Source organism: Polypterus senegalus, chromosome 10 (genome assembly GCF_016835505.1).
Source record: "Polypterus senegalus isolate Bchr_013 chromosome 10, ASM1683550v1, whole genome shotgun sequence".
Taxonomy (NCBI): Eukaryota; Metazoa; Chordata; class Cladistia; order Polypteriformes; family Polypteridae; genus Polypterus; species Polypterus senegalus.
The window spans coordinates 12,122,500-12,133,697 of NC_053163.1; the positions used below are offsets into that span (position 1 = coordinate 12,122,500).

The window sequence follows — 11,198 nt, forward strand, 5'->3', positions numbered from 1 at the left end:
CATGGGCAGCTCAATACCTCCTCCGGGATGCTTGGTGGCAGCCTCCCTGGCCAACAGTGATTCCCCAACCTCCCACAGGGCTCCATGGCTCCATGGGAGATGGAGTCCTCCACAGCCTGGTTGGGAGCTGGGGTGGCTGCTAGGGGATGCTGTGTGGATTCCACAGCCTGGCTGGACAAAACTTTAGCCCCACCTGGAAGAGCAAATGGGACCAGGTGGTCAAGCACCTGGAACACTTCCGGGTGGGCTATAAAAGGGGTCAGCCACCACCACTCAGTGGCCAGAGTCAGGAGGTGGAGCACGCAGTTAGACGGAAGGAGTGTGGTGCCAGAAAAGTGTTTTATGTTGCCTTAAAGTGCTTTTGGGACTGTGTTTTGCCTGTGGGGTTCACAGGGAAAACGTGCCCAACAGGTGAAGAAAAATAAAAGTTCTTAGTGTTTTACACGTGCCTCAGTGTGCATCTGTGTCGGGTCGGGCGCTATATAGCGTCCATATCACACATCACGGTGCTTTGATCAGGTGTTGGGGGTGCAGATCGCCACCACAGAAAAGCGGAAAAAGAACAGAAGAGAAAGAAGGGTTAGTACAGATTACAGAGCCACCAGGAATGATATTGATAATTAAATACATATACAGAGTATTAGGTTTAAACTAAAATGAAGCCATGAGAAAGCCATGTTAAAATAATGAGTTTTTAGCAGTTTTTTAAAGTGCTCTGCCGTATTGGGGTGCCTCTCCCTTCACTACAGGACATATTTTACAAACGCAGTGTCCGCAAGTCCTGCAGACCCCTTACACCCCTCACATGGACTTTTCACACTTCTGCCATCCAAGAGTAGATACTGCAGCATCAGAGCCCAATCTGCCAGGCTGCAAGAGAGTTTTTACCCCTAAGCTGTCAGACTCCTTAACACCATGCTTTCCCCTGGGTTCTTCCACACAGCCTCAATCACCTCTAAAAACATAACTTTTATACATGCAAGCCACTTTCCTGCAAAGACGAGTGTGCATGGAGAAAAGAACTGAAAATCTCATACTGACCGTTAAGGATTTTGACATTCCTGATGTCCTTCTGGGGCGGTACGGTGGCGCAGTGGGAAACCACTATTATCATCCACTGATAATTTCTGTGTCATCTGTTATTTATTTATTATATTACATATTTATTGACTATATTTATGTATCTAGATTGCATAATACCATACACTGCATCAATGTTCATATTGCTTACTACATGTTAATATTGCTGCTACTTCTTTGTCTTGTCTTTGCACAATGTCTTTGTCTTGTTTGTGTTTTTATTTTAATTTTAAATCTTAATTTTAATTTTAATTCTAATTTATTTTTTTTTATTTGCGCTTTATATTGTTACATTGTAGAACCTGAGCTTCGCAATTTCGTCTATCTGTATACTGTACTTGTGTACGGTTTAGATGTCAATAAAGTTCGCTTTGACTTTGAATGACTAATTTATTGGAAAAAAAAAAACCCTTTGAGAACCTTCATTTTGTTGGATGATTTGTTGTTACATTAAGTTTGATTGCTTTAAGGATTGTTAATCTATAATCGTAAATTTATTAGCTATATACATCTTTTCACTGGTCCCAAACTGCGGTCGGCTGGCGCCCCGCCCTGAGTTTGTGTCCTGCCTTGCGCCCTGTGTTGGCTTATGATTGGCTCCAGCAGACCCCCGTGACCCTGTAGGTAGGATACTGTATAGCGGGTTGGATAATGGATGGATGGATAATGACTGACTGACTGACTTGTGCCAATCAACTTTTGTTACCTATCCTACTATGCTTTCTGAAAAAAAAAACAGCCTTAGCCTAATGTTACTCGATTATGTTCTCCTCCTTTGTAAGACGCTTTGGATAAAATCGCCTGCCAAGCAACTAAATGTAAATTCAATTAAGACGTTGTGTTCAACAACGATTGTAAACGGGTCGGGCCGAGTGCGTGGCACTGTTAAAGGAAAAGTGGCACGTTAACAGGCGAGCTATTTAGATAACACAATGGACTGAAATGAATAGACAGGTAGATCGGTATTTGTAGTTCCAAACGTTTTTCATCACTAAACTATCTGTTTCAAAGGAAAAAATAAAAGTACAGTAATGTCTAACAATCACTGGAGGTCACTGCTGTGGACCTTAAGCTTTCTGAAAGAACAGGCAGGCGGGAAACCTCACGGAACAGTGGACGGTGACGTCACTGCCTAGCAACGTTAATTGCGTCTATTAAACTCCGTGCACTTGATGTTCTAAGTCAGTCTTGTTCTGCATACCGACAAGAGAGGAGCTTTAGGAGGCTTGCATTGCTGCAACCTGCACCTCAATAGCTAAATAAAGCCACATAAAAAAATAATTAAACAATCTGTATTTTTAACAATATTTAGTTGTTGAAAAATGGGTGGTTACCGTAAGACAAGAACAAGAAAAATCAAAAAGATTAAGACTGATGCGAAAGATAAGGTAAGGAGTCAACCTGACATGCGAATGAAACTGGGCAGGAAAATACGTTCAAGCCTGGCATGTAGATTCGCTTTCGTTCCACAAAAAACGAGGCTGCATATGTTCACTGAGAGGCAAGGAATTATCCTGACCTAACATCTCCTTAACGCTTTATGAAAGATTCTGCAAAAATACAACAATATGGTTCACAGTTAGATAGAACAGGTTACAAAGTGTTAGCAATAGCTTACACCCCACTCGTTGCACACAAGTAGTGCGCTATATGTGTGTGTGCGCGCAAAAACACTATAAATTTAAGAAGTACCCCTCAAGCGATTTGAAATATGATTGGTTAGAGCCATAATAAATATACCGTTTTTGGTATCTGGATTGGATGAAATGATTATAAACATTGTGTTGGTCTTTGTCTTATATACCTCGTTTCACTTGTCACTTACAAATAGGACTTTACTGGTTTAATGTGTGCGTGCTAAAAACTTACTTGTAGAGACTTCAGACAAAAGTGGATAAAAATTTAACAGCTACGCCTTGGACACTTGGGCCGAATTTACTTACTCTGGTAGTTTTTAGAATTTCCACTGGCGGCGGTTTGTCTTCCAACTTTTTTAATTAATTGTTTATTTAATTGTAATTCGTATCAGTTTCTGGTTAGATTTACAAGAGACGTGTGACTTTAATATTCATTTGCTGTTCAGTTGGCATAGAAAGCAACTACAAGATGAGATTTATTTTTTGTGAAAAAAACAAAACACATTTAGACCCCCGTGACCCTGTGTTAGGATGTAGTAGGATGGATAATGACTGACTGACTGACATTTAGCATGTATCACATATACAATGCAACCAAAACAATCCCACTTTTGAGTGACTTGGTTTTTAATTTTACATAAAATAATGGGTGGGAGGTTAGTGTCACATCCACAAATGTCCAATTTCTGATTGCCTTGATTATTAGTTCAATTTATATAGAAAAATGAGGTAGAAGATTAGTGTCACAGCCATAAAAATCCAATTTCTGACTGATCTATTTTGTATTTACGTTCAGGAGTGTTAAGCCATTATGGACGTAATGAGAAGTCAAGCAAAATGAGAGTTTTTATTGGCTAACTAAAAAGATTATAATACGCAAGGTTGCCAGAGTTGCCTCAAAAACTTGCATATTGTAATCTTTTTAGTTAGCCAATTAAAGGAGTCATTTTGCTTGACTGCTCACTAATTTCCTTTCTTATAGAGAAATGAGGTAGAAGATCAGTGTCACATCCACAAAAGTCCCATTTCTGATTGATCTGTGAGGACTTGCTGTGTTGTGATAATATAATTATCTTCAAATTGTCTAACTTGGAGTTACCACACAGTAGAATATTCATATGAAATTTTTGGTTTAGATTTCCCATTTTCCCCACAGTATATGAGCTCTGCACTATAATCAGATGTGGTACCATTTAATTAAGACCTTAAACTTACACATTGCCACTTTAACAATAACTGTGTGCAAGTAATATGTCATACTTATCGAGCCTTGTTGACAGGTGGCTTCAGCCTAAATTGACCAAATTTTCATTTTTAAATTTTATTTACATTTTATTGTAATCATTCCATACAAATAGATCAATTTTTACAAAAAATAGGATTGAAAACAAGTCGCCCCCCAACCCTGAGAGAGAGAGCTTGGCCAACAGAGTAAAACTTAAGGCTTGTAAACATACCTAAATTGATGAGATTGATAGGGCAATAGAGATGAATGGAGAAGAAAAAGAAATGCAGAGATAATTGCTTCCTCGGTGCATTAAGAGCTTATTCTAAAATATTGTTGATTAGTTCCTGCCAGGTTTTGAAAAATTCTGTACAGATCCTCTAACTGAATATTTGATTTTTTTCCAATTTCAAATAGTATAAAACATCGTTTTCCCACTGACTTAAAAGAGGAGAGTTAGGATTCTTCCAGTTTAGCAAAATTTTGGTCCAAAATGATGTTAATTTGTTTCTGGCCAAAAACATGTGGCCCAGTGAGGCTGGGCCTTGATTGCAGCATTCGCAGGTTGTTTCTTGCCCTGGAAACATTTTGGACAGTTTTAGGCAAGGCACTAAATTTTCATTTTTAATCTTTAAAATAATGCTATTCAAATATGTATATCTTTAAAATAATAGAGCACTTTGTCAGATCACAGAGTAAACTAATGTATAATCTGCCAAAAGATTAAAAATGAATGTTTACCCAGTCTGCATCATATCCATATAATTATTTGATTGAAATATTTTTTGTGTATATCCATCCATCCATTTTCTAACCCGCTGAATCCGAATACAGGGTCACGGGGGTCTGCTGGAGCCAATCCCAGCCAACACAGGGCACAAGGCAGGAACCAATCCTGGGCAGGGTGCCAACCCACCACAGGACACACACCCACACACCAAGCACACACTAGGGCCAATTTAGAACCGCCAATCCACCTAACCTGCATGTCTTTGGATTGTGGGAGGAAATCGGAGCGCCCGGAGGAAACCCACGCAGACACGGGGAGAACATGCAAACTCCTTTTTTGTGTATATAAAATATGTAAATAAAGATCGTCCACCATGTTTTTTTTTTTTTTTTGTTTTCTGACCTCAGGAAGGACATGGCACAACACTGAAACATCTTGAGGAGTTTGACTCTAGCAGCTCTGATGTCGACTCAGGTAATTTATGTCTGAAATTTCAGTGGGTCATACAGCCTTTCGGAAAAGAAATGCTGTTTATTAGATGCTTTTACAAAGCACAAAGTCACCGATTTGAAACATTAGTGTTAGAATTTTACAAGTAAGAAGTTTTAGGAATTCCTCAAGAATAATGAGGACTATTTGTATGGTAGATAGATAGATAGATAGATAGATATGAATTTTAGTGTAGTAGGCAGGATAGATAGATAGATAGATAGATAGATAGATAGATAGATAGATAGATAGATAGATAGATAGATAGATAGATAGATATGAATTTTAGTGTAGTAGGCAAGACAGATAGATAGATAGATAGATAGATAGATAGATAGATAGATAGATAGATAGATAGATAGATAGATATGAATTTTAGTGTAGTAGGCAGGATAGATAGATAGATAGATAGATAGATAGATAGATAGATAGATAGATAGATAGATACTTTATTAATCCCAAGGGGAAATTCACATGGTAGCAAACATGCCTGGGAACTGAAGGAGTATTTGTGCTCCTATGATAATGAGATGTACCCCGGAGGAAAGGAAAATAGAATAAAGAAATATTATAACTGGATACGCCGCTGTTCTTAATCATTTTGTTTTGTGAGCAAAGTAATTTCTTTCGCATTCCAGAGGAAGCCAGCAGGAACAATAGGCGGCGTGATGATCTCTCCTCATCTGGAGCGCGTTCTGGAGCATGCAGCACATCCTCTCGATCAGTTTCAGAGTCTGACGATGCCAAGGGTAACGAATGAAACACAATTCACTGATTTCCTCCTCGGTTTTACTCAGCAGCTATCTGTGGCATGTCAAGTGCATCAATTCTTATGCTATAAGAGCTTCTGTTTTTCAGATTGGATAGCCTACTTGGAAGATTACGATGTTGAGTCGCTGCTAGGAAAAGGAGCCTTTGGAGAGGTGTATGCTGCGAGAAAGAAACTAAATGGTGTTCCGGTAAGGACTGTATAACGTTAATGCTTCGTACAGCAAGAAAATGATTTAAAATAGTCCCTGTCTCAGTCCCCAGGAATGACATCATTTTTTTTTTGATAATTTAGGTGGCCATTAAAATCATGACCAGAGACTCAGTTGCAGATTGGATCCAAATGGTATGTAATTACAACCCTTTAATCCACTCAAACCTTTATGTGTTTTTGCACTAAAATGTTACTTTGTGGCACAGCCTGGTGAGCAGCAGTTGATCCCACTGGAGGTGGCACTTATGAAAATGGCGGGCAGATCTCCATCATCTTCGCTTGTGATTCAACTCCTGGACTGGTGTATGGATCCCTATGATGTGTTGCTGATCCTCGAGCGGCCCGAGCCCTGTATGGATCTGCGCGATTTTGTCTTTGAGAGCGAGGAATACCTGGAGGAGCCCCTGGTGCAGCACATTTTCCGTCAGATTGTGGAAGCCGTGAAGCACTGTCACTCTAGAGGTGTATTCCACAGAGACGTAAAGATGAACAATATCCTGATCCAGCTCCACACTTGCCAAATCAAACTCATTGACTTTGGCTGTGGCGCTCAACTTCAGGAGGGCGAATACAACAGCTATAGGGGTAAGTCTTGACCACCATGTGGAATTTCCTTCATCTTAAAGAAATGAACTACACTGTCACAAAGAACACCCCGCTAAATATTAAATAACAAACACTGGAGAGCAGTCTGGAGAGCAGTGCTGTTATACAATCTTCATATATGCTATGGGTAAAGATCTAAGATAAATAAAACACAATCAGAACCACACCTCACCATAGAACTATACCATTTATAGTCATATGAATTGGTTGCTAGTTTCATTATTTTCTTAATTAATTTCATTAAAACAAGTAACAGTCCATACAATCAAGTCAAGCATAACAAAACTAAACTCAACCCCCAACCAAGAGAAAGAGAGGAAGGCCAATGGTCAGAGAAAATCTGTAAGAGTAGAAAAGAGGGAAGAGAATCCTTTTCCCCAATATAAACACTTATTCTAAAATGTTATTGATTAGATCCTGCCAGGTTTAAAAATAAAAGAAGGACAGTTTATTTGTCCTTCTCCACATTAAGCCCCTCTGGTAGCCCACCAAACACAGCTGTTAGTAGATTAGGAGGGATTGGAATGCCAAGGCTATCTGAAAGGCATTTAAAGATTTTGACCCAGAATGATGTTAAATTTGGTGAACACCCAAAACATGTGGAACAGTGAGGCTAGAGATCGATTGCAATGTTTGCAGGTTGGATTTTGCCCTATTAACATTTTGGACAATTTTAAACGAGAGAGATGTGGTTGATACAAGAGTTTAAGTTGAATAATTGTATGCTTTGTGCATATGGAGCTTGAGTGAATAGCTGCCTTCCACTCCTTTTCTGAAATGCTGGGTTAGAACAACAACAACAACATTTATTTATGTAGAACATTTTCATACAAATAATGTAGCTTGAAGTGCTTTACATGGTGAAGAAAGAGAAAAAAGACAAAGTAAGAATTAAAATCTGATAACGTTAATTAACATAGAAATCCTTTTCCCTCTGTGCTTTGGGATCTTTGAAAGGAAGGGACTTTCAAATGTTTTTATACGTTATAGAAATGCTGTCCAAGTCTTCAAGACCAGTCGATATTTCGTCTGGTATAAAACTAGGTGGGAGGTGAGGAAAATTTGGCAGATTCCGTTTAGCACCGTTTTTGAAAGTAGTGGACAAATTGTGTTGATGGGAAGTTAAATTTGAAGTGTAATTGTTCAAAGGATACAAATACATTATCTATACACAATTCTATAAATGATTGAATCCCATACATTTTCCAAACATTAAAAACTGTAAATATGAGAGGGTGAATAAAGGTGGTTATCATGTAGAGGTGCAACAGATAAAAGCTTCTCTATCTTGAAGTGCTTCCTACAATGGGTTCCATATTCTCAGTGAATGAAGGACAATTGGGTTGTTAGTACATTGACAATAATTTGTGTTTGCTGGGGTATAAATAAAGGAATATCAAGAAGTACTGCAGGCTTTTATTTCTATTGTGGACCAAGCTTTTGTGTGTTCATCAATTTGTATCAATGACCAGGTTTTTACAGCTCGTATACTTGCCACCCACTAATAAAATTGAAAGTAAGGTAGTGCCGTGCCACCTTCTGCTTTAGGTTGTTGTAGAATCGCCTTTGGTTGTGTGGATGTTTCTAATTCCAAAAAAAAAATTAGGTTATGATTAAGTCTAGTTTCTTAAAAAAAATATGTGTTAATGTATATGGGGATGCTATGAAATAGAATTAGAAATAGCGAGTGAAGCAAGCAGGGAGCAAAGCCCCCTAGTATATACAAAAAGTCAGAATACAACCTTTACTGAGAGGACATTTAACAATATGTGCCAAATTTCATACACACAAGCCTAAATTTGTAATAGGGAAAATATAAAACATAAATATAAAAGAAATAAACTATATCAAACACAAGGCTGTCTCAGATAGTACAACATGCAATTCTTGTACTGGACATCCAGCTTTAGGAAAAAATTGTAGAAAGTAATAATAATATCCAGCGGTGGGCTGGCGCCCTGCCCATGGTTTGTTTCCTGCCTTACGCCCTGTGTTGGTTGGGATTGGCTCCAGCAGACCCCCGTGATCCTGTAGTTAGGATATAGTGGGTTGGATAATGGATGGATGGATGGATGGATGAATAATAATATCTATATGTCTAATACAGTAATATAAATTTAGCATATGAGCAGTTGAACAGGTTTACCTAATATATATATATGTATAAAATCCAATGTCTGTCTGTACATATGCATGTCTGTCCACTATTCACGGGAGAACTACTTAATGGATTTAGATCTTGTTTTCTTCTATAACTTGCTTGAGTATTCCAGTTGATTTTGCGACCTCTCTCATTGCACTAAGTATCATAATTCGCTTGCGGTACAGATTTATTTGAGCGAATCCAAGAGAGACACAGAAGGCCGAGTGAAGGGGGCAGGACCCTCCTCACTCATGCTCCAGCCTTAGAGAGATCCTTACCTCCACTTAGCTAGCGAACGAGAGAACTACTTAACAGACTGAGATCAGGTTTTTTTCTAGAATTTGCTTGAAAATTCCGGATGATTTTGTGACTTCTGTCATCATGCTAAGAATCATAGTTTGCTTGCAGGAACAATATATTTGCGCTAAACCGAAACACAGGCTGCAGGCCGAGGGGAGGGGGAAGCGTGACATCAGGAGTGGGGAGCCGGGCAGGACCCTCCTCACTGTCCCATTTCACTACTACTTGGGCGGAGCCATGGGGGATGGCTAGTGTAGAATATAAAGAACCAACTTATATGCAAAGAACCCTTTCCTGAATTAAATGGTTCTTTTTCAAGCAATTGTTCTATGAGGAACTACACAACCCAGTAAAGTGTCATTAGTGTACTGTTATTTTTATGAGACTGGCAGCGAAGGTTGACTGACATTAGTGATTTTCTTAGTTTTTAATTATTATATACAAATAAAAATATGGAACCCTCTTCTTTACACCAGGAACACTTGAATATGCTCCTCCTGAGTGCTTTATTGAGCAAAGATACCTTGCTGTGCCTGCTACTGTCTGGTCTCTTGGTGTGGTCCTCTATGCTCTTGTTTGTGGGTTCTTACCCTTTGAGACAAGAGAAGAAACCATCAAAGGCAAAGTCACGTTCCCTCGAAAAGTCTCCAGAGGTGAGTGAGGAAAAAATGAAATGATTACTCCATTACCAATAAACTTAGCTAAAAAAACTGACCATTATGTCACACCACTCCTTGTTTTTTATGGGCCAGCATGCCGTGATCTTATTAGGCGCTGTTTGTCACATGGCCCCAAGGACCGACCTTCCCTACAGGACATTACGAAACATTCCTGGATGATTTGAGAGCAGAAATCATTCTTTTTTGTCAAGCTGGTGACTTCTAAAAGGTAGCTTTTTTTCTGGTTTGTGAAAATGAAGGTGAATAATCTTATCATGTGTTGTTATTTCAATCCCAGAAAAGCTCCATGTGGAAAAGAAGGGAATTTCCTGAAAATCAAACCAAATATAAATAGTCACAAAAGAAGCGTGTAGCTGTGGATGAAGTTCAACATAAGTGCTTCAAAATGAAATGACTTGCAATAACAAAAAATTAGAAGGTAAGTTGTGCAATGAAGGTGTAGATCCTGTACGTTTAGGCTGTACTGTTGTTGGGAGCTATTGGGGAACCTGAACTACCACCTCCTCTACCAGCCCAAAATGGGTTTTTTATTAATTTCTTGACCACATTAGCAAAATGAGTCACTGATAAAGAGGGGACACTCCATGAGGAAGGTTACTTTAAGTCACAGGTTATTTGTTAAGTTTTAGTACACAGAGAATTCCCACAACCTGGATGAAGACCTCCACGGGCCCCTAGGTGTTGAAGCTCAAAAGGCCCCGTTCACCTTACATCAGTCACCCACTAGGCACATGCATATGCTCAGGCGCTATGGACGTCACATATGTCAATAATAAGTCAGGTAGAGGGATTGAAGTAGGAATAAAACCCCTAAACTTTACATTGCGACACCTTCACATTCCATTTTATTTACTTGAACGAATGTAACAAACTCACGTCAGATACACCAGTTACCAGATACACCAGTTAAAAAACATACATTGAATATTTTCAAAAGTCATATGTCCCTTAGAGGAAAATGTTGATATGTAACGTAATGTTTTGGTTTGCATTTTTGCACCAAATAAAATAAACTACTGTACGCTTGAGTTTGGTGTTGCTTGGTGCATCTTATTTCATGCAGTCTTCTAAATTTTTGTTCATGTCTTCATCGGTGTTAGAGGGCACCACAGAATTGGACTGTACATTGCTGCCAGAAGTGGCGAAATTAGCTTTTTCCTGACCTGACTGTCTTGTAAGGTCAGTTTCATTAGTCTTAACTTCCATTAGTTCAAAGTGGCGGCACAGTGGCACAGTGGGTAGCGCTGCTGCCTCGCAGTTAGGAGACCCAGGTCCTCCCTGTGTGGAGTCTGCATGTTCTCCCTGTGTCTGCGTGGGTTACCTCCG

The 11,198-nt window shown here is 39.2% G+C and overlaps 1 protein-coding gene across 1 annotated transcript; it reads left to right on the forward strand.

The window, feature by feature from the left end:
• Positions 1 to 2,402: 2,402 nt before the first annotated feature.
• Positions 2,403 to 10,036, forward strand: LOC120536381 (serine/threonine-protein kinase pim-2-like). The gene is made up of 8 exons (XM_039764705.1): positions 2,403 to 2,468; positions 5,080 to 5,146; positions 5,800 to 5,910; positions 6,020 to 6,120; positions 6,225 to 6,275; positions 6,350 to 6,728; positions 9,669 to 9,845; positions 9,945 to 10,036. Exons 1-8 carry the CDS (start codon positions 2,403 to 2,405, stop codon positions 10,034 to 10,036), a joined length of 1,044 nt encoding a protein of 347 aa, XP_039620639.1.
• The last annotated feature ends 1,162 nt before the right edge of the window (positions 10,037 to 11,198 follow it).

Excerpts from the sequence above, each read along its gene's own strand:
- LOC120536381 (XM_039764705.1), top strand. The coding sequence starts at position 2,403 with ATGGGTGGTTACCGTAAGACAAGAACAAGAAAAATCAAAAAGATTAAG. Across the intron at positions 5,147-5,799 it reads CAGCTCTGATGTCGACTCAG|AGGAAGCCAGCAGGAACAAT; the intron begins GTAATTTATGTC and ends TTCGCATTCCAG. Across the intron at positions 9,846-9,944 it reads CCCTCGAAAAGTCTCCAGAG|CATGCCGTGATCTTATTAGG; the intron begins GTGAGTGAGGAA and ends TTTATGGGCCAG.